At 39.0% G+C, this 24,594-nt stretch overlaps 1 protein-coding gene across 2 annotated transcripts in view; it reads right to left on the minus strand.

The window, feature by feature from the left end:
• cfap61 (cilia and flagella associated protein 61) overlaps nt 1–24,594 on the minus strand; it is a 167,985-nt gene that overhangs the window by 61,281 nt on the left and 82,110 nt on the right. For both annotated transcript variants that reach the window (XM_073051386.1, XM_073051384.1), the window contains 3 exons: nt 19,658–19,753; nt 17,665–17,833; nt 11,265–11,433 (listed from right to left, as the gene is read on the minus strand). In XM_073051386.1, coding sequence (XP_072907487.1) covers nt 11,265–11,433; nt 17,665–17,833; nt 19,658–19,753 — 434 coding nt within the window. The remainder of the gene's footprint in view (nt 1–11,264; nt 11,434–17,664; nt 17,834–19,657; nt 19,754–24,594) is intronic.

Below are 24,594 nucleotides of genomic sequence, written 5' to 3' on the forward strand. Positions count from 1 at the left end.
AAGGTGCCTCCCAAGACAATGGCTGTGTCCAAGGCTTTGTCTTGTTGAGCAGCCAATCCACATTCCAGACCGTAAGGCTCTCTCTCTCTTGCGATTCTCCCAAAGGAGGGGGCTGAGGTCATAACACTACAATCAACTGAAACACCTCAAAACAATACAACAAAAACAAGAAAACTTCCGGGGGGGAGGGGGTGGGTGGTGAATACTTTTTATAGGCACTGTATCTACGCTTGGCAGAATTTTTTAATATCCCCTTTAAAGCCTCCTCTCAATTATTCTATAACAAGGTAAACAATCACACTGTGGCTAAACTCTCCACTGAATTAAACTTTATCATCCGTGGCAACATTCTCCTGTATCTCCTCTGATCCCTCTCTTGCTTTCATATCCCACCATATTGTGACGACTAGACTATTCTTTGCCATATTTTCTGTACATGTCTACAAAGGTGGCATGTCTTTTCTAAATTTGGAGCTTTGCCTTAAAACACATCTAGGCCTTAGTTCAACCCATTAATTTAATTTCTCCTACCGTCCAGAAAATAGCACTGAACAGCAGGGAAACAACCAGCTTAGACTGGGTTTAGCCACTTCATATGTTATCACTGATAGGAAGAGCTTCCATGCACATCATTGGTTAACGTAGTAGCATGTCAAAGCTGAGGCCAAGCATAGCAGGGAGTATGAGGGCATGGTTCCATCCTTTACTCCATCTAATTCGTTCTACCCAACACCCCCCCCCCCCCGCCCCTGTCAATCAGTATGACTAATCATGTACGATTTCTTCCATTTGGAGTCTGGCCTTGAAGTAACATACTTAATGTTAAACCTGGTTAAAATAGGTAGGAACAGCAATCAGATAATTCATTTACACCAGTTAGATAAATAAAAAGAGCATGTTTACATCTTGCAAAGCAGCAGCATGGAAACTGGTAACTTAAGATGGTGAGTTATTAAGATGTATACTAAAGAATTTACTGAACAGATACAAGTAGATGTGACATCAGTGACCCAGTAGAGGTCACTGAAGGACTAGTTCACATTTTAACTCAAAGATCATAGAATCATCTCTTTTCAGCTTCCTCTATTATAAAGGCAAAATAAATTGCTTATACAATCTTTCCTCCTAAGTTTGCCAGCTCTGACAACATTCTTGTGAAAATCCTGTGGATTCTAGGCAGTGCAATTACATTTTTTTCTGTAATATAGTGACCAGATTTGTAGACCATGAGAAGCAGTGTTCAGTACAGTTTTGTCATGAGCAGACGAGACTAGCTCACTGGGCAACACAACTTGGCACGGATGAGTGAGCAGAAGAGCCACTTTCAATGCTGTAAGACTCTATGATATTCCTTGCTTTTATATTCTATATCTCGGCTAATAAGTGAAAGTGGCCTACAAGACATTGTACCACTTTGTCAGTCTGTTACTTTGAGGAGTTGGGGACATTCATGTGTTCCTTCATACCTCTGATTCTTCCAATTTATCATGCATTCATTTGTTCTGTAGCTCCTCCCAAAATACATCACACATCTCCAAATTGAAATCCATTTGGCAATTTTCTAACAAACTGACCAGACTATTGATAACATTCAGTTGTCCAAAACATTCCTTCTCACTGTCAACCATGTCGCTTATTGTTATATTATTTTAACCTTCCTTATCTTACTTGTATCTATTGCCTAATTCATACCACAAAATGAAAGATTAAGGCAAGTCCAAATTCCACCAATAATCTGATTCCATTTAACCATCATCGGGCAGATGGGATTAGTTTACTGGGCACTCAACCATCATCCGCACTCAGCCATAGCCCTGTGCTGTCTAGCATTGAACTAATTTTAGATTTAATTTGCCATTCTCCTTTAGATCTCTATGGGCTTTCACTTTTTTAAATGAGTCTCTAATGTCTGTACGTGGAAGGATCTTATAAAACCTGGAGTTCTATATGGCAACTACTAGAAAATAATGAGCATGTGTAAAATAGTACAACCATAGCTGACAAGGGAAGTCAAAGCTATTGTAAGAGCAAAAGAAAGGGCACACAATACAGCAAAAATTAGTGGGAAGATAGAGGATAGGGAAGTTTTTAAAAACCTATAGAGAGCAACTTAAAAAATAATTAGAAGGGAAAAGATGAAATATGAAAGCAAGCTAGCAAATTATATCAAAGTCGATAGTAAAAGTTTTTTAAAGTACGTTAAAAATAAAAGAGAAATGAGAGTGGATATAGGACCGCTAGAAAATGAGGTAGGAGAAATAATAATGGAGGACAAGGAGATGGCTGATGAACTAAATGAATATTTTGCATCAGTCACTACTGTGGAAGACACTAGTAGTATGCCTGATATTGATGTGTGTGAAGGAAGAGAAGTGAGTGCAGTTACTATTACAAGACAGAAGGTGCTCAAAAAGCTAACAGGCCTAAAGGTACATAAGTCACCAGATGAACTGCACCCTAGGGTTCTGAAAGAGGTAGCGTTAAAGATTGTGGTGGCATTAGAAATGATCTTTTTAAAACCATTGGACTCTGGCATGGTGCTAGAGGACTGGAAAATTGCCTTTGTCACTCCACACTTTAAGAAAGGAAGAAGGCAGCAGAAAGGAAATTATAGACAGTTAGCCTGACAGTGGTTGGGAAGATACTAGAGACAATTGTTAAGGATGAGGGGATGGAGTACCGGTACTTGGTGACACGGCAAGATAGGACAAAGTTAGCATGGTTTCCTTAAGGGAAAATCCTGTCTGATGAACCTGTTGGAATTCTTTGTGGAGATTACAAGTAGGATAGATAAAGGGGATGCAATGGATGTTGCACATTTGGACTTTCAGAAGGCCTTTGTAAGGCGCCACACATGAGGCTGTTTACCAAGTTAAGAGCCCATGGTATTAAAGGAAAGTTACTAACATGGTTGGAGCATTGGCTGATTGGTAGGAGGCAATGAGTAGGAATAAAAGGTTGGCTGCCAGTGACCAGTGCTATTCCGCAGGGGCTGGTGTTGGGACCACTTCTTTTTATGCTGTATATAAATGATTTAGATGATGGAATAGATGGCTTTCTTACCAAGTCTGCAGATGATATGAAGATTAGTAGAGGGGCAGGTAGGTTTGAGGAAATAGGTAGGATGCAGAAGGACTTAGACAGATTAGGACAATGGGCAAGAAAGTGGCAAATGAAATACAATGTTGGAAAATGTATGGTCATGCACTTTGGTAGTAGAAATAAATGTGCAGACTATTTTCAAAATGGGGAGAAAATCCAAAAATCTGAGATGCAAAGGTTCTTGGGAGTCCTTGTGCAGAACACCCTAAAGGTTAACTTGCAGGTTGAGTCGGTGGTGAGGAAGGCAAATGCAATGTTAGCATTCGTTTCAAGAGGTCTAAAATACAAGAGCAAGGATGTGATGCTGAGGCTTTATAAATCACTGGTGAGGCTTCACCTTGAGAACTGTGAACAGTTTTGGGTCCCTCATCTTAGAAAAGATGTGCTAGCATTGAAGAGGGTCCAGAGGAGGTTCACAAGGGTGATTCCAGGAATGAAAGGGTTATCTTACAAGGAATGTTTGATGGCTCTGGGTCTGTACTCGCTGGAACTCATAAGGATGAGAGGGAAGCTCACTGAAACATTTTGAATGTTGAATGCCAAGACAGAGTATATGTGGAAAGAATGTTTCCCATGGTCAGAGAGTCTAGGACAAGAGGGCACAGCCTCAGGATAGAGGGTTGCCCTTTCAAAACAGAGATGCAGATAAATTTCTTTAGCCAGAGGGTGGTGAATTTGTGGAATTTGTTGCCAGATGCAGCTGTGGAGGCCAGGTTGTTGGGTATATTTAAGGCAGATAGGTTCTTGATTGGTCAAGGCATCAAAGGTTATGGGGAGAAGGCTGGGAACTGAGGTTGAGGAGGAGAAAAAAGGATCAGCCATGATTGAGTGGTGGAGCAGACTCAATGGGCCAGGTGGTCTAATTCTGCTCCTGTATCTTATGGTTTACTCTGATGTGTGATCAGTGGAAGTACAGACTGCAGATCATTTAGGTTCCTGACTTTTCTTGAGTTAGACTGGAAGGAATGAGCAGCAAAAAAGGTTTTCAGAGAATTGTACAGTGAAGAAATGGGCAATTCAGCCCAACCCATCAATCAAACCAGTTAGCATCCTGTCCTATTATCTCCATCATTCAGCCGTTAGTCTCCAGCCCACTATGCTGAAGTGACTTAACTGTTTACCCTGGACACTTCTGAAGTGCTGGAAGTGACCCAGCTTTAACCATTCTCTTCGGGAGTACATTCCAGATACTTACCACTCTCTGGTGAAAAATATCTTCCTAATATCCTCACTGAATATTTTCCTTCTTACCCTAAACTTAATTCCATTAGTTTTATTTATCTCTGATACAGAGAAAGCTTTCTACCTAATCTATACCCATCCAAATTTTATCTACCTCAATGTCTACTGTTAACCACCTCCACTCCAGCGAGAAATTCATGGGTTTTCCAGACTCTCCTCATAACTACTCCATCCTAGGCAAAATTGTGGTGAATATCCTCCACATACTCTCCAGTTATCATAATATTCCTATATTTTGGTGACTAGAACTGCACACAGTACTCCAGCTGAAGTCCGACTAATGTTTTATTAAATTGTTAAATATATTTTATTATCCTTACTTCTGTTTTAATTTCTATATCCTGATTCTGACCTGGATTCAAACAAATTCTGCCAGCTGTGTAATGCGATACAACCGTGCCACTGCTTCAATGTTTCTATATACACTTCCTCTGAGAATTGCAGATATATTTTCCTAAACATATAAATTTGGATTGAAAATACATTTGTCACTTCACTGGTGACACAAATATGCTTTCTCCTTATTGCTTTTCCCGCCGAGATAGTAATCTTAGAAAGATCTCCTTGAAAAACATAATTAATAACTGAAGGAAAAAAGTCACAATCAGCAGCAAATAATTATTTCCTAAGGATCCATAAAAGTTTTATCCAAGAACAGCTGCAATCACTTAAAATATATCAATGGTATTGGCCCTTTTTAATTGATAACTGATAACAGCAACAATTAATAATTATAATAATGAAATGAAGTAGCATGGGTCTAAATTATATCATCACTGATAAATTGTGTACATCCATATCCTTTCTCCTGTTTCAAAAATTGCTCTAATGACCAGAACTCAAATGAGCCTGAAAATCACATTGAATGCAAAAGCATGGCAAGTTGTTGGGATCAACAGTCACATCATTTTGGTTGTTTTCAAAGGTGATTCTCTCTACAACCCTCCTTCCCCAAATATCTTTCTTTGATAAGTTTCAATTTGGTAAGTTTAAATTGATGAGAAAGATCAAATGCCTTTGAGTAAATCAAAAGCCTTCAAATGCCGTTGAAGACGCAAAAGCCTGCAGATGCTGGAATCTGGAGAAAATACACAAAAGGATTTGTCTGTATGCAGGTCAAAACTCTGCATGGGTATCTTACTTGACTGAGCTAATAACAAGGTTGCTTGAAAACAAACAAATAAATATGCTTATAAGCGTCCTTAGCCACAGATTTGTATAACACAGAAACAGGCCCTATGGAGTACGTTGTCATTGCTAAAAATTGTATTTATCTATTACTTGTCCCATTCATCTGCATTTTTCCGTAGCTTTGGCAATTAGAGTGCTTGTTTAGATGCTTCTTAAATGTTGTAAGTGTGCATCAGTGTGCGTTCCAGATTTCAACCATATTCTGCAGAAAAATCCCCCCTCAAATTTCATCTAAACTTCCCACCTGTCAACTTATATTTGTTGAGAGGTAGGAAGTTAAAACATGTTCTTGTTTTAGAGACTCTCGTCATGTGAGAAAGAGTCCGACAATCCATCCTATCTATCCCCTATAATAATTTTGTATACCTCTGTTTGGTAACCCCCTCAGTCTCTGCCACTAACAGGCATTTCAGTTATAAGCATACTCAATCTATCCTTATGATTGAAATGCTCCAATCTAGGCAACACCCCAGTGAATCTCCTCTCTACCCTCTCCAGTGAAAGTACATCCTACCAATAATGTGGCAATCGGTACATATTGGTGTCATAATGTAACATCCCTTCTCTTATATCTCTATACTATTGCAGAACACAAGCGGGCTTCTCATATGCATGTGCATTCCATTATACCTTGCAGAATCATCCACAACATACAACTCAAAATGTTCCAATACTCCAATTTTACATGTTATATTCTACACAGCTGTACCAGTTTAGTCTCTTCAAATCCATCCTTCCTGAACACCAATGGAAGACTTTATATTAAAAAAAAACTTGTAAGCTAGCGAAAAAGAATGATAGAGCAGGAAAGCTACTCATGAAGAGAAATAATTATTCTTGTTTGTCAACAATCCTCCTCAAGGTCATGTGATTAAATGATCTTGTTATTGTAAAATAGTGTATTCTCTAATTCAATAACAATGTAAAACTATAAATAATAATCTGAATGATTAATAATGCAAAATAACATAAGGATCAGGAAGTCAAATGGTAGATTTCAGCTCAATAATCTAATTGACTAACAACAGTAATATATCAACAGCAGACAATAGTGCCAGATACTGCTCAATGATGGTCAATGTACTATAAGCAGTAGTTCTGTAAATCTATCTCAGATCCCTAAAAATATCCTGTGAATATTAGCAGGTTTGATTAAAATATTTTGCTGGTCAATTCTGTTGGCACAATACATGAATCTTAAAAGAGAACCTGGCAGATTGCATTTCAGTTATTCATATGTGGTGAATACAAGGACCAATTTATAAGAATTAAATTACATTCATTATCAAACATTGATTTATGTTACACTGTAAGTATCTCTCCCTGCTTAGTTTCCCAATTAAGGAGAATCATTTGAATGTTGAAAATAAATGTAAGGTAATTAAAGTTAATTCTCCTTAACTAAATTAGCAGTTAATTGCACAATTAAATGGGCTTACATGTGCATTCTTCAGTATATCCACTCTAAGCAATAATGCAAATTAAAATAAATTAAAATATATGAAGTATTTGTAAAACAATGGACTGTGCCTCCATGGCAATTCAATTCTGCAAATGAATAGGAAACAAAGTGAGATAAAGGTGTCACCAAACTAATAATACATTTCTGGCTACATGATAATAAAGTGTTTCTTAAAATTTCTATGTGCTTAGCTGGTGAATGTACAACCTAATTGTTGTTTCCATCAGCACTGGCAATTCAATGCTTCCTATTTTTGCTGTATTTTACCCATTTCTGGTCATGTTACACAAGTATTTTTACTCTTGATTTCAATATTTTATTGCAACATCCCAGCAAAGAATTTTATATTGTTACCACAGCCACGATCTTGCACATTTCTAGGTATTGCATCTGTGCATTGAGGTCAGGAAAAAAAGACATCATGAATACAAGAATAATAAGACTTTGCAGTAAAAATTTTCATTTGGCTGCATAATTTTGAGACTATTATTTTAGAATGGGTGTAGCATAGTTTTGTCAAAATTTATGATAACAGAATGGTAAATTTTTAAGGTACAATAAAATTAGCTTTAGTTTTCACATGTACAAGGCATGCAGTGAAATGCACTATTTGTTGCATCAAGGAGGTGCAAAAGGCAGCCTGCAAGTGTCTTCATGCTTCCAGTGTCAGCACAGCATGCCCATAACTTACTAACCCTAAATCATATGTTTTTGCAACGTTTGAGGGAAACCAGAGCACCAGGAGAAACCCATGCAGTCACGAGAGAGAACATATAAATTTCTCATAGACAGCAGCAGGAATTGAACCCTAATCTTACAGATGGCACTGTAAAATGTTACATTATCCACTATGCTACCATGCCACCCTCATTTACAGCTCCAGCAGAACAGCTGGAGTCAGAACACGAGTTGAAATCCCAACATGATAGTTAGGGGATTCATATTTAAATAATTAAATATTTAATTATTTAAATTAATAATAAGCTACTATCACTACTAGCAGCCATGAAATCAGCAGATTGTCTAGTTCACAGATGTCTTGCAGAGAAGCAAGTCTGTCATCTTTATTTAGTCTGGTTTATACTCAACTCTGGATCTCCCTCAGTTCTGGAATGAACAATAGGGGCGTGAATTTTGGAAACACTGCCAAATGATTGTTTGAAGTTCACTTCCGTAAATGATAATAAATGCTAGACAATACATAATTTTAAATTGTTTATTTGATAGATTGTTATTCAAAGTCTTAATAGAAAATGAGACAATGGTGAATATATAAATTAGGGCACAAACAAATAATTTCATTGAATGGGAAGCTAACAATACACTCCTATTCTTATCTTGCTTTTTATGTATTTATGTACTGTAAGAGGATGGGGTAAATTTGAAGTCTGTGTAAACTGAAGGAGCAGAGATATGAAATATGTGAAATTAGGGGATTACCAACTTTTTCCAGTGGCCAAATACCTCAGGATCAAGCATCTCAAAGATAGCTTTACCAGCTTCTCTCATAGGCAAGCACATGCGTGGATAACAGTTATCGTTGCTTTATCCAGTGCCTGCCACCCTCTCTTGAATCAGACAAAACAAGGTCCTACAATGTGGTTGTGTGAGGCAACAGTAATAATCAGATAGCTAGCAGTCTAAGCAAACTAAAATATAGCTATGAGATTTGCTGCATGACAAAGTCAGATTGCAGTGGAGTGGATGAATATATTAAAAAAAACATTAATGGGTACTGATTTTCATTGCTGCAGTTAATAGGATTTGACATTTTAAAATGCACTCACTGTCCATTATGCTTGAGGTCATGTCATTGAACTTCTTTCAGCACTACATTAAAGTCCCTGCAGCTTGACTCCTGGCATTGACCTCAGAATTATGATAAGGCAATAAAGTACCTCTCTCTCCTTCACCTTTGTGGCCAAGACCCATAGTACAGCAACTAACATTTGAAACCTGAGGTTGGTTCCCAGTTTAGTTTCAAAACCTGCACCAGCCACAATACACCTCTCAGTTATCACAATACAGTTTGTGTGAACTAGCAGTTTGCAATATTGTGTACATTACAAGATTAACACATTCAAATATACAGTTAAATGCTTTTTTGACTATACATCTTTGATTTAGGAGGGTTACAACTTCCAAATTTTAAGAATTATTACAAAACAAATCAACTTAGGTTTACTGCATCTTTTTTTTGATGAAGAAAAACCGGCATGGATTAGAATAGAACTAGATAAGATAGGAGAAAATATACCAGAAGATTTTATATATAAATGGGAATCCAAATGGATATGGGAAAAGAAAGAATCTCTTATATTAAGACATTTGATTGAATTATGGAATAAGGTAAATATGGATGATGAAATAAAGAAATCCTTATTAGCATAAAGAACCTTAATTCAAAATAGGCTTATTCCTTTCACAATGGATAATCAACTTTTACATAACTGGTTTCAAAAAGGGATCAGGTATATAGGTGACTGTTTTGAAGGAGGTATATTGATGTCGTTTGATCAATTAAAAAATAAATATAAAATATCAAATAACACTCTTTTCTGTTACTTTCAATTAAAGGCCTATTTACGAGATAAACTGGGTCAAACAATGTTAATGCCAAAGCCTAATGAAATAGAAATCTTAATTCAAAAAGGAAAAATTAAAAAATTTACATCTTGTATGTATAATTTGATTCAAAAACAGACAATTAAATCAGGAATTCATAAATTAAGACAAAAATGGGAAACTGATTTGAATATTAAAATTGATGAAAAAAATTGGTTAAGACTATGTCTTGATAGTATGATAAATACAATAAATGTCCAACTTAGATTAGTACAATATAATTTTTTACATCAATTATATATAACACCACAGAAAATAAATAGATTAAATTCAAATTTATCTGACCAATGTTTTCGATGTAATCAAGAAATTGGTACCTTTTTACATTCTACTTGGTCTTGTTCTAAAATTCAACCTTTTTGGATAAATTTAAGACTTTTACTGGAACAAATTATTGGAATACAACTCCCACATAGCCCAATATTATTTTTATTAGGTAATATTGAAGGGATAATACCGAAACCTAAATTGAATAAATATTAGAAAAAATTTATAAAAATTGCATTGGCAGTAGCCAAAAAAGCTATTGCAGTTACTTGGAAATCAGATTCATATTTAAGTATGGATAGTTGGAATAATGAAATATATAGCTGCATTCCACTTGAAAAAATTACTTATAATTTAAGAAATGAATATGATATATTTTTGAAAATTTGGCACCCCTATCTACAAAAGATAGGATAAAATATATAGGTCCTTTGAAGATAAAATTATAAATTATTTGGGGAAAATAAGAACTAAAGTTATTTTGAACTCCATGGAGCATGTGGGCATCCTCCAATATCCAGGCAATCTTTCTATCTTTTTTTTCAGATAGGGATCTAAGGGGGGGAGGGTTAAGGGGAGGGGGAGGGCCAATATTAATTTTTCACTATTCTAATATTCTATTCATTTTATGTAATTCTCTTTAAAAATTAATAAATAAATACAATTAAATTTTTAAAAAAGGAAGTTTTTTTCCCTTTTTTAAAGCAAACCAGATTTCAATTACACTTGCCACTTAAAAGGTGTTCAAATGCTATCCAATGACCTGTGCTGGTAGTTTCTGCAAGTTGTTTGACAACCGAGAAAGAAAGATAACAAACTTCAACCTGGATGCTGTATACAAAATGGAGGAGGTACATAAAATGTATCTGGAGTTTCGTGCTGTTTATGACAACTTTGCACGCATTGCTATTTCAACTGGGACATATCAGATATGACAGAATCTACAAAGAATGTTGACATCATGACCACACAATAGAGTTAGCATAACAACACAAATTTTACTTGAAATTGGGGGGGTCACAGTACAGAGGCTTTTATTTTCAGCAGCATTACTTGTGTGTCAACTACTGCAAGGAATGTAAGCCCTCCCCAGCCTTAGCTTTCCCATTTTGTCTCACCATCAATAACATCTTGCAAACATACCTCTCTGTATTAACTTAATACCACTGACTATTCCATTAGGTATTTCTCAACTTCAGTTTCCAGCCCAATTTCCACTTCCAAACTAATTTCCTGTTCTCACCTGCTGCTTTGGCCTTATTCTTTCTGACTTCATGTGGCAAACAGCATGGATACATTTAAGACTTCAAGATGGTAGCACCGACAGATATTTACCAGTTTTCATTAAAGAATTTTAGTGAGATTAAAGCTGTACCTTTAGCATTTGCTGAATGAGTTTTCAGCCACTGCAGTGCATTTTCACAATCGCTATGATTATTCAGAATGAAAAGGTTGGAGGGCACTTTATCTGTGAATTGCTTGTCAGGGTCCACAATCACGTCCTTGTTAGTCAATTTTTTATCAGCTCCTGTGGGACATGGAACCTTCATAATAGAAAATAGAATTATAATCAGTCTTAATGTTTTAAAATTTACTTCAACTATACCTTTATTCATTAAACACTGGTGCCAGCTGTGCACTTCTTCCACCCATCACCAGGAAAGCTGATCTCTCCAGATGCCCTTATTGTCTTCAACATGATATCTAGCACTGTGTCACTGGAGGTTGGGGGTGGGGGAGCAATAATGTCTCTGCAGGCCATTTCCCTGTTCAGGCAACTACAGAAAACATCATGCTTTCAAAGACCCTTTGATTACATGTACTGAAATTGCTTAACGTGTCATCATTGTCCTCTTTATTCTCAATCATTTGAGAAGCTGGTAACAATTATGGAGCTACTCAGCTAATTTCACTTGATAAAACACACTGCAGGGAAAACTGTCTCCACCCTCATAGTAAACCTTCACTTCGCACCTCTCATTGGGATAGAAAATTAGATAAAAGACCCACTCCACTCTTGGAGAAAAGAGGTTACAATTATTTCAAATAAATGATAATGTGACTTGAAATGCACTACCTATAAAGGTAACAAAATCAGATTCCATTGTAATGTTAATTAGACACAAATTTTAAGAACACTAACGTTTAGGGAAGTAGATAGGATATAGCACTAAAGTGGTCTCAACTCTTAAAAAGGCATGATTGGCCAAATAGACAAGTGTATGATAATATTCCATGTTGTATGGGGCAGTTAAAATCTCTTTGCCACAATGCATTAAAATAGATTACAATGTGTATGTGAATGAAATCCTCCTGCATTCTGCAGTTATCAGTACATGCATCAAACTTATTTTTTGAATATGAACACTGTTAATTTATTCCATAAGTAAAACACATATTCCATATAATAATGTCTCTGTCATTCAGGATTGCCACTTCTGTTCCTTGTCCAATATTACTATGTCCAATTGGTTGGACAGTACCTGTTTATCTGTCTGTATTTGGAAGTCCAAAAGAACCTTAGCTCTGTCATTCTCCACTACCTTCTTGCATGTTCCCTACTTGGACTTGGGAGTGCCCAGTCCATACTCAGCTCAGACATTCCTGTGCACAGTTCTTGCAACTTGGTTGTGCCATTCAGTGTATGCTGTTCCTGCCTGCATCTTGCTCCCTGCAGCCTGCTACTATGTGCTGAATGGTTTGCAATCCAGCCTGTCAGTCCAGCCCTCGGACACGTGTCTCTCTCTTGATGTTACAGCCTTCCTTGTATCCTCATCATGGCTTCCATGTGCCTGCAGGATCCCCAGGTATTTGTAGCTGTCCTGTACATCTGGTATGTGGTCTTCAGGTAACTTGACTCCTTTAGTCTTGATGATTTCGCCTTTTATGACCATCCAGCTGCACTTTTCCAGTCCAAATGACATCCCGATGTCTCTGCTGTACACCCTTCTCAGGTGAATTAGTGGCATACATTTCATGTCTGGCATACAGCTTGGTGTCACCCATGTACAGGAGGTGGCTGATGGTCACTCCACTCCTGAACCTGTATCCACATCCACTCTTTGAGATGATCTGGCTTGAGGGGGTTCAAGCCTATGCAGAACAGCAGTGGGGACAGTGCATCACCCTGGTATATTCCACATCTGATGACCACTTGTGCTATTGGCTTTGAGTTAACTTCTAGCATTGTCCTCCCATGGTCCACTGAGTTCTTGATGAAGGTCCTTAGTGTTTTGTTGACCTTGTACAGAAAGAGAGGATCCATGCATGGGGCATTGAGTTGTATGCTTTCTGGTAGTCGATACAGGCTATGCTTAGGTTGGTTTGCTTGGTCTTGGACTGGTTTGACTGCTTTGTCTACCAGTAGTTGGAGTTTGGTTCCATTACCAATCCCCCTCTGAGCAGGGCTCAGGAATTTACACACATGTTCCTTCATCTCAATGGTTATGATGCCTAATAGGAGTCTCCATGTTGTTCACAGGCAGGTTATAGGCTGGTAGTTTGACAGTGGTGCTCCTTTGTGAGGATCCTTCATTATGAGTACTGTTCTTCCTTGAGTTGCCAGTCAGGGTGGGAGCCTGCTTCAAGCAGCTGGCTCATTTGAGATGACAGCAGTGTATGTAATGCTGTTAGTTTCTTCAGCCAATAGGCATGGATCATGTCAGGTCCTGGTAACGTCTAGTTCTTCATGCTTGCTACCCATTGCTTGACATCTACTGCTGTGATGGTGACTAATTCTTCCTCTGGGAGATTGCAAAGGCTTGCAATGGTCTTTCAGCCACTGGGCACTGCTATTATGTGATGCTTCTTTCTCCTGTATGCTCTTCTAGTACTCCTCAGTTGCTGTTTTGGTTAGTTCAGGAATTGTTGTTGCCCTGGAATTGTACTAATACTTTTCTTGGTTCTTTGGAGAAGAGTGCATTTATTTGCTTGGCCTCCGTGTCCTTAGTGTACATCTGTAGACCGGTAGCCAGAGCTGTTAACCATTGCTTGGCAGTTTCCAGCCTCTGTACTTCCTTAGTAGCCAAGATGAATAATTGCTCTTCTCACCAGCTCAATTACTCTACTGACCTCCGCTCTCATGGTTTCCATCTTGGCTTCCAATCATTGTCTCCAGGGGGTGCGGTAGTAACAGTCCTGTCCACTGGATTTCATTTTCATTGTAGTGCTTCATTGTCTGTTTCCAGCATGCCTCCTGATGGTATTTTATCACTAAGTCTAAGGAGCCTAATTAGTTGATTGATCGTCACTAGTTCTTTTCTCTGATTGCAGCAGCCAGCATCAATATACCCCAAGGTGAGGTTTGAACTTAAATTTCTCATGTACAAGGTGATGCTATTAATTTCGCACCACCTATGAGCTGTGGAGGTGAACTTGTATTTCCAAATTGGCTCGGTTCTACGGTGATGTTGCTGTGGTGCATTGTGACTGTATGTCTTCCAATTCAAAATGTGATAGCAATCCTCCGTTGACAATGTTTGATCACTGGGTAACTAGTTGATTTTCTGTGAATGTGGACGGTGGTCTTTGTTGTTGCCAGAGTCTCCACGTGCACTTGATGTATCCTTTTTCATGTATGTTGCTGTTAAACTAACATTCCATTAATTCCATGTTCTCCAGTCTTGTCCATTTATGGTTTGTTCCAGTAGCCAGTTTCTCATCAGATGATCCCAGTTCCCCAATCATTGTCACAAACCTTGTTGATCCAGACAACGTCTGAGCTGGCATGAATCTTCTTTCTCTTGTCACTCTCATCCGGAGATTTTTGTGGGCATATGTAGCACAAGTGTGAGGGGTCCAGCCCAAAATCCCTACTGGGCCACCACCACCAGGACCTGAAATTGCTCACCCTTTCCACTTCTGATCCCTGTATGAGGACTGGTATGTGTTCTCTCATCTCACCCTTTATCAAGTTCACAATAATTTCTTGAGTGCAAGGTTGTTGCTACAATACCACTCAGCTAGCTGATATATCTTATTCCTGTACACCTTCTTCTCACCATCTGAAATTTTGCCAACAATTGTTAAGTTGTCATCAAATTTATAGATGGTCTTTCAGCTGTGCCTAGCCACATAGTCATGGGTGTAGAGAGTAGAGCAGTGGGCTAAGCACACATCCTTGAGGAGCGCTAGTGTTGATTATCAACGAGGTGGAGATGTTGTTTCCGATCTGCACAGACTGTGGTCTACTGGTGAGGAAGTGGAGGATCCAGTAAAAGAAAGGGGTACAAAAGTCCAGGTTTTGGAGCTTTTCAATCAGAACTATAGGAATGATTGTGTTAAATGCTGAGCTATTGTCAATAAACAGCATCCTGACATATTGTCCAAGTGATCCAAAGCCCTATGAAGAACCAATGAAATCACAATCACTGTAGACCTATTCTGGTAATAGGTAAACTGCAGTGGGTCCAGGTTGTTGCTGAGACAGGAGTTGATTCTAGCCATAACCAACCTCTCAAAGCACTTTGATACCCATAGATGCGAGTGCTACTGGATGATGGTAATTAAGGCAGCTCACCCTACTCTTCTTGGGTATGATTGTTGCCCTTATTTGAAACAGGTAGTAACTTCCAACTGTAGCAATGAGAAATTGTAAATGACATCTGCCAGTTGGTTGGCACAGGTTTTCAAGAGTCGTACCAGGTACTCCATTGGAGCCTGTTGCCTTGCGGGGGTGCATCCTCTTGAAAGACAATCTGATGTTGGCCTCCAAGGCAGAGATCACAGGATCACTGGGTGTTGCAGGGATCCTTATAGCTGTAGTTTTATTCTACCATGCATAGTGTTCATAAAAAGGTGTTGAACTCATCTGAGAGTGAAGCATCACTGCCACTCATGAAGTTAGGTTTCACTTTATAGAAAGTAATGGCCTGCAAACCCAGCCAGGATTGAAGTGCATCTGATTCCACCTCCAAGCTTGTTTGGAAAGAGGATTGGCCACCAACAAACTCAACACAATATGGAAAATGAATGACTTCTGGGACAGCAGTTTTGTCATATCACTAGGTATACTCTTAAGTTTGGAAGAAAGACTGACGATCTCACTGAAAAGTACAAAATTCTTATTGGCTTAACAGGGTAAATATCAAGTTGAATTTTTCCTATGGCTGGGGGATCTACAATCTGGGGTTACAGTCTCAAAATAAGCTGGCAATCATTCAGGGCATGTATGAGAAGTAATTTGTTCATGTAAGGGATTGTGAATATTCACAATTCTTGACCCAGGAGTACAGTAGACTTAAAATTGCTGTGTATATTTAAGCCAAAGATTGATGGATCTTTAGATATTAAGAGAATGGGGGAATAATGGATTACCATAGGAAATGGATTACTACACTAAGCTCAAACATGATCTTATTTAATGCTGGAGAAGGCACCAGAGGCCAAAGGGCTTCCTCTTATATCAAGTTCTCATGCACTTATTATGGTAACATGTAGTAAGTTCAAATATTTTCCCAGGGTAGTGCAGATGAACCCTGTTCTCACAAGAGCACAAGAAAATCAAAATAGGTAATGAGGCCCCTCAAATCAACCCCATCTTTTAAAAAGGTCATGGCTGATCTATGCTAGCCTGCACTCTTCATCTGTGCCCATTACCTTCAAATCCTTAGTCTTTTAAATATTTATTTCTCTTCACCTTAAATATTTCAAATGATCTAAGCTCTACCGTGCTCTGGGGCAGGAATTTTTCCTACCTCTGGGAGAAGAAGTAGTCATATTAAGTGATTGGCACATTAAATTGCAAGTATGCCCTTTTATTGATGATTCTCCTATTAGTGAAAACATCTCAACATCTACCCTATGAAGCCTCCTCAGGATCTTGTATACTTGAATGAGATCAGCTTTCGTTCTACTAAACTCCAAGGAGTACAGATCCAAACTGTCTAGCCTCATTTGAGAGGACAACCTTCTCATAACAGGAATTAGCCCAATTGTCTTCTTTGGACTACTTCCAATACTACTATATCCTTTTTAAGTCAAGAGGACCAAAACTGTGCATAGAATTCAAGGTGTGGTCTCATGAGCACCTTGTACAGCTGGAACAAAATCTCCCTGTTTTAAAACAGCATAGCCTTCACAACAAAGGCCAACACATCACTTTTCTTCTCGACTAGTGTTCCCCAAATACTAGTATGCTTATAAGAAAGTGAAATCTTGTATTGTTCTAAAATAGAAATTTGGAACATTTTCTATTTCAATAGGTACATTTAATGTCAGAGAAATGTATACAATGTACATCCTGAAATTCTTTTTCATTTTCATTTGATTTCTCAAAAGGTTAGATTAAATAAATAGTCACAAGAAGCACATAAACACAGTGGAATATCTATTGGTGATGGGTCATTAACAATCTGTCCATATGATTGTGACATATGGACAGATCAGAGAGAAACCAAAGAGATGGAGAAAGTTGCAGATTCACATCTAGAGTAAAAGAGAATCAATGGTGCTGTTTAACATGAATTTGGCATGAATAGTTTGGCATGAATTTTAGTTACAATGCAGAAAATAAAAGTGTCAATTTGTGAGCAAGACTTTCCACAAACAGATTTAAGATAATGTCCAGATAAATTATTTTGGTGCTTTACAATTAAGCAGCCATCAGCACACACTGTTAGCTTTATATGTAGAGTAGTTACTTGCTACGGTAACCAAGAAAGGAATAAATGCATTCAAGGGAATAGCTAAAGCAGGAAATAAATCAGAATAATTATGTGCAATCACACTCACTAATCACATACTATATATTTTGCTTAGAGGGTACTTGGACTTACCTGGAACTGCTGTCCTGTGCAAAGGATTAGATGTTCATATGGTACTTTTCTGCCTCCAGTTACAATTACATGTTTAGCAGCTCTGTCAATACCAATCATCTTATCAACCACCATATTAACCCAAGAATGCAATGACATCAGAGCATAATCATCATGTTCATAGCTGTGACTGCAGAATGAAAGGGATATTTTTATTGTCAATTTCACTCTTTCTAATATAAATTAGGCATTTTGTAGGCAATGAGTCCACACTTCATACTATTGGCTAAACTAAGCTTGCAGTCAAAGATTACTAAATTTTTTATAGGTAACCTGGAGCAATCTAAATTAAATCTCAGATGGTAACATATCAAAGTGAAGCACTATGCAGCTTATCTTTATAATACTTAGTTGTATGTGATAACATTTCTGCATTATGACTAAGAAAGACAGAGTTTGAAGATATAAAGCATCTCACTTATGACAAGACTATTGATGAAGAAGCTTTGTTGCCAAAGGTGGTATTCATACTTGCCACAAACAGCAATAAGCGGCTAAATTGTTTGTGAACGCAGTTGCCTGAAGGTTATGTTTTGCTATACATCAGCATAACTTTACTGTTCTGTGAAAAGTATCTGCAACCTTTTATTTTTTTTTACCTCAGTAGAGAATAGGGTCTGAATTTAATATCTTTAAGATCTTCAACAATATTATACATACTCAACATTCCACTGAAGCAGCAGGCCAAATTATATACTGTCATCCCTCCTTATCCGCGAATTCCACATGCGCGAATTCAACCAACCGTGAATCACGAAAACCCGGAAGTGCTCGAGCATGTACAGACTTTTTTTTGTCATTATTCCATAAACAATGCAGTATAATAACAATTTTACATAGCATTTACATTGTATTAGGTATTATAAGAAATCTAGAGATGATTTAAAGTATACGGGAGGATGTGCGTGGGTTATCGTGGATCGGGATCGAAAAAAATCGTAAGTTCTCCTACTAAGTAAGTCGGAACAGGTACATCCGGTATTACTTAGAGTCAGTTAGTCAAACGTTTGTCTTAGTATATAGTATATATTTTACTTTTCTATGCATATAAAACACTTAAGAACGTATGTTTCAGTGCCGGGCTCGGGAACGGAATTTCCCGAGTTCGATCGAGTGACAGACCGCTCCCGAGTGCGGTCTCCACTGTGCCGGGTTGATGTGGAGGATCAAAAACCCAAAACCCCAAAACCAATAATTAAACCACTGCGTTGCTTAGTAATAATTGTAGCTTTCATCGGGGCAGAGCCTTTCTCACTTTATCCTTTAAAACTGTTCCGATCGTTGACCGACGTAGCCTAACGCTTTTCCAATGACCGATGGCGTTTCACCTTTTTCCGATCGCTTTATTATTTCCACTTTATTTTCATTCGTGATCGTGATTATTTTCGTGAACAGAAACACTGCGGATTCAGAGTTTTACCGCCAGGTCCTAATGTCCACCGCACTGAGACAGATTAAATAAGGTCTGGGGTTCCAATGGGTCCTAAGATCCACCGCATTGAGACAGGTTGAATAAGGGACTTGAGCATCCGCAAATTTTGGTATCTGTGAGGGGTCCTGAAACCAATCCCTCGCGGATAAGGAGGGCTGACTGTATTGAAGACTGACTGATGATGATCAGATAAGGAGATAGCAGTGCTACTGTTAAGCCAAGGCACTGTTTATGATCATCAAAAAATATATCACAATGGATATCAGGGAAGGAAATAAATATATTTTTAAATAATTATGTAAAGATATATTGTATAGAGCATAACACATAGAGAAGTTGGGCCAGTTTTTGAGTTGAGTATTTCTATGTAGTGTAACTCTTTGTGATGCTTCCAACAATAAAACAAGAACTTCTCATTGCCTAGATCAAATATGGTCTTTTTAAATTGTTTGTGCTTACTGTCATCCTCCACTACATAAATGTTCAAAACATGTCAAGTAATTAACTATCTAATGTACATACCTTCTGGTTTGGAATCTTCTACAAGAGGGATGTGTGTGGGACACAGGAACTCCACATGTTGAAATCAATGTAATGTTATTGAAGCGAAGGTGTGGGCTGAAAAAGAAAGTATAGATAACTAAACTACATTGAATGAAATAAGCAGTATACAACATAGGGCCAAAAATCAAGAGCACTAGAGAAGTGAATTGGAGAGAGAAGCTTGCATTTTCTACATATATGCATTAATATGAAATCTAGCAAAACACAACCAAGGCCACTAACTTGATCTTCATTTAAGTCTGTGCAGTGCACGAGTGGCAAAGTGTGCATTCTTCTCCCAACATATGCAGAAGCCTAGATAAATTAATGGACTATATAATGCAATCCAACTTTAAGTACATTCTTAATACACAGAGGAACTCAGCAAGCCAGGCAGCATCTTTGGAAAAGAGTAAACAGTTGACGTTTCATGCAGAGACCCTTCATCAGGACTGCTGATGTCCTCAAGCAGGGAATCCTGATGAAGGGTCTTGGCTCAAAGCATCAACTGTTTACTCTTTTCCAAAGATGCTGCCTGACCTGCTTTACTAACTCACCCAGTCTGTTGATGTAGAAAATTAGAGGATCACCTGTTTTCAATGAATTCATAAGAATAAATACACCCTCTTTCTGTAAGGTCCAAAAGTATGGTAGATTTTCAACAGACCAAACCAAAATGAAGACAAAAGAGCATTCAAGACAAGTCAGGGAAATGATAATAGAGAAACACAAATCTGGAGAAGGGTACAAGGCCATCTTGACCGCACTGAACATACCTTGGAGCTCAGTGTGGTCCATCATGAACAAGTCAAAAAAATATGAAGCCACAGCCTCTAAGGCGTTGCACAAAAAGGATATTTATGGAAGAGTGGCAAGACAGAAGTCTGGCTATGTAAAAAAATCTTCTTGCCCGTAAAGATATGCAAAGTGTCATTCAGAAGATACTGTAAAGATGTGGAAGGAGGTTTTGTGGTCAGATGAGACTAAAGTAGAACTTTTTGGTCTCAACACTAAGCGGTATGTGTGGCATAAATCTACCAGGTAACACTATCCCTACTGTAAAGTATGGTGGAGATGGCATCATGCAATAGGGATGATCTTCAGCAGCAGGGACTGGAAATCTGGTCAGGATTGATGGGAAGATAAATGCTGCTATAGACAGAAAGCTTAAACTGGGGAGGAAGTTCGTCTTTCAGCAAGACAACGATCCAAAGCACACCACTAGAGCAACCATGACTTCAAAGATTTTAAGAAAACATTCACTAAAGGATACTGCACAAGATATGAAATCATAGTAGTAGCAACAGTGGCAAGAATATATTAGCACAGATTTGTCAAGTCGTCAAGTTTATTGTCGTTTCGACCATAAACTGTTGGTAAGTACACAGTAACAACAAAACAACGTTCCCCCAGGACCCTGGTGCTACATGAAACTCAAAATTACACTAGAGTATGTGAGACAGCACAAGGCTACACTAGACTACGGACCTGCACAGGACTACATAAAGTGCACAAAACAGTGCAGGGCAGTGTAATAATTATACAAACAAGACAATAGGCACAGTAGAGGACAAATTACAATATAATAATAAATGATGTAGACATCAGTCTAGACTCTGAGTATTGAGGAGTCTGATGGCTTGGGGGAAGAAACTGTTCACAGTCTGGTCATGAGAGCCTGAATGCTTCGGTACCTTTTACCAGATGGCAGGAGGGAGAAGAGTTTGTGTGAGGGGTGTGTGTGGGGTCCTTCACAATACTGTTAGCTTTGCGGGTGCAGCGTGTGGTGTAAATGTCTGTAATAGCAGGAAGAGAGACTCTGATGATCTTCTCAGCTGACCTCACTATCCGCTGCAGGATCTTGCGATCCGAGACGGTGCAATTCCTGAAACAGGCAGTGATGTAGCTGCTCAGGATGCTCTTGATACATCCTCTGTAGAATATGGTGAGGATGGGGGGGGGGGGGTGGGGGGGTGGGAGATGGACTTTTCTCAGCCTTTGCAGAAAGGTAGAGACGCTGCTGGGCTTTCTTGGCTATGGAGCTGGTATTGTGGGATCAGGTGAGATTCTCCACCAGGTGAATACCAAGAAATTTGATGTAATCGGCAAACTTGATGATGTGATTCAATCTGTGTATTGCTGCACAGACGTGGGTCAGCAGAGTGAATAGCAGTGGACTGAGCACACAGCCCTGGGGGACCCGTGCTCAGTGTGATGGTGTTGGAGATGCTGCTCACGATCTGGACTTGGAATTGGCTAACTAACAAAGGACAGAGAATAAAGGTAAAAATCATCATCAGATTGCCAAGCTACGACACATGGGATGCCAGTGGATCTTTTATGTATTAATAACTGAGATAAAGTGACCAAGTGCATTGCAAATTTGCTGATGATACACAAATAGTTGGCAAGCAAATTCTGACGAGGACACAAAGGCATACAAATAGGTGGAGTGAAGTTTGTTAGAATTGTACAATACGGGTAAATGGAAGGTTATTCATTTCAGGAAGAATGGAAATGAGCAATATTGTTAAGAAGGAGAAAGAGTGAGAGTCAGGGTCAACATGTAAGGATGGAAGGCAGGAAAAGCAAGTAAATAGAATGTGAAATGACATAAACAGTTTGATAAAAAGGAAGCATATCAAATATAGGGAACTGAAAACAGGTAAGGCCCTTCAGCAGAATATAGCTGAAGAGATATACCAGAATGTAGCATGGAATGGAATGCTTCATTTATGAGGAGACTGGAGGGGCTGTGTTTGTTTTCTTTGGAGCAGGGAAGGCTGAGAGGATCCTTGTTTGAGGATGTAAATTAAGGGGGGGGGGGAATAGATAAGGTAGATAGTAGAAAACTTTCTCCCGTTAAGCAGATGTCAAAAACAGGAAGAAAAGGTTTAATTTGAATAGAAAAGGTCTCAAAGGGATTTGAGGTAATTTCTTTCTCCCAATTTGCAGAAGAGGATAGAAGCACAGGTGGCATGGTGGCATTGTGGCTAGTGTAATGCTTTAGAGTGCCAGCAGTCAGCGATCAGGTGTCAATCCCCTTATGACTGTGTGGTTAAGCACAGCTACAATGCCATATTTGAGTTTGCTGATGACGCAATTGTCGTAAGCAGAATCAAAGGTGGTGACAAATTAGCAAATAGGAGGGAGATTAAAAATCTAGCTGAGTGGTGCCATAACAACAACCTCTTACTCAATGTTAGCAAGACCTTGGAACTGATATTGGCTTCAGGAGGAGGAAACCAGAGGTCCATGAGCCAGTCTTTATCGGAGGATTAGAGGGTCAGCAACTTAAATTCCTCGATGTTATCATTTTGGAGAATCTGTTCTGGCCCAGCACGCAAGTGCAATTATGAAGAAAGCAAGGAAGCGCCTCTACTTCTTTAGGAGTTTGCCAAGATATGGCATGACATCCAAAACCTTGATAAACTTCTATAGATGTGCGGTGGGGAGTATATTGATTAGCTGCATCACAGCCTGTTATAGAAACACCAATACCCTTGAACTTGCAAAAAAGTAGTGGATATGGCTTAGTCCATCACAGGTAAAGCCCTCCCCACCACTCAGCACTGTCACAGGAAAGCAGCAATCATCATCAGGGATCCCCACCACCCGATTTGCTCTCTTTTCACTGCTGCCATCAGAAAGAAGGTACAGGAGCCTTGGGACTCATACCACCAGGTTCAGGATCAGTTATTACCCCTCAACCATTAGACTCTTGAACCAAAGGGTATAACTTCATTTGCCCCATCACTAAAATATTCCCACAACCTATGTACTCACTTTCAAGGACTCTTCATTCGATGTTCTTGATATTTATTGCTTATTTATTCATTATTATTATTATTATTATTATTCCTTTCTCTTTGTAGTTGCATAGTTTGTTTTGCATATTGGTTGAACATCCAAGATGATGTGGGCTTTCATTGATTCTATTATCATTATTATTCTATTACGGATTTATTGAGCATGCCCACAAGAAAATGAGGCTCAGGGCTGCATATGGTGAGATATATGGACTTCAATAGTAAATTTACTCTAAACTTTGAATTCCCACCACTGTCTAAAAGGAGTTTGTATGTTCTCCCTGTGAGCTTGTGGTTTTCCTCCCACATTCCAAAGATGTACAGGTTAGTAAATTGTGAGCATGTAGCGATGTGCTACACACAGAGCTAGAAATAACGACACGCAGTCTGTAAGTTGCACTCCAGACTAGCTTATTCAAACTTCACGGCACTGGCTTTTACGCAGTTCCGTTCCCACCCTCTCCAGGTGGAAATGACGTCAGAGGTGCATTACAAAAGTCTCTTCCTGCGCGTGGGCTTTCTCCCCTTGCTGGTAAAGAAGGACCAGTGCTATTCTGGGGCTGGCCTCTCTGCCAACGCGCGCGCCATTTTGTGAGACAGTTCGCCTGCGTAGAAAGTGGGTCGCCACATAACCCCCACCCCCTCAGAACCAGCAATATACCCCGCAATGTCCACAGTCTGGATCAGTCTCTGTTTGGGCGGTCTGCCTCTGCGCCACGGTGCCTGAACCTCGACCGGCTGCACCAAGTCCACATGGGCCGGTTTGAGTCGGTCCACCGTGAAAACCTCCTCTTTCCCCCCAATGTCCAGAATGTACGTGGACCCGTTGTTCCTGATCACCTTGAACAGCCCCTCATATGGCCACTGTAGCGGTGCCCAGTGTGCGCCCCTTCGTACAAATACATACTTAGAGTTCTGTAGGTCTTTGGGTATGCAGGTCGGGATCCGTCCATGCTGTGAATTTGGTACGGGGGGCCAGGTTTCAGATTCAGATTCAGTTTATTGTCATTTATAACCACAAATACAATGCAGTTAAAAAATGAGACAACGTTCTCTGGAATTATATCACGAAAAAAGCACAAAACAGACCACACAAGAAAAACCACA

This window comes from Hemitrygon akajei, chromosome 7 (genome assembly GCF_048418815.1).
Source record: "Hemitrygon akajei chromosome 7, sHemAka1.3, whole genome shotgun sequence".
Lineage (NCBI taxonomy): Eukaryota > Metazoa > Chordata > Chondrichthyes > Myliobatiformes > Dasyatidae > Hemitrygon > Hemitrygon akajei.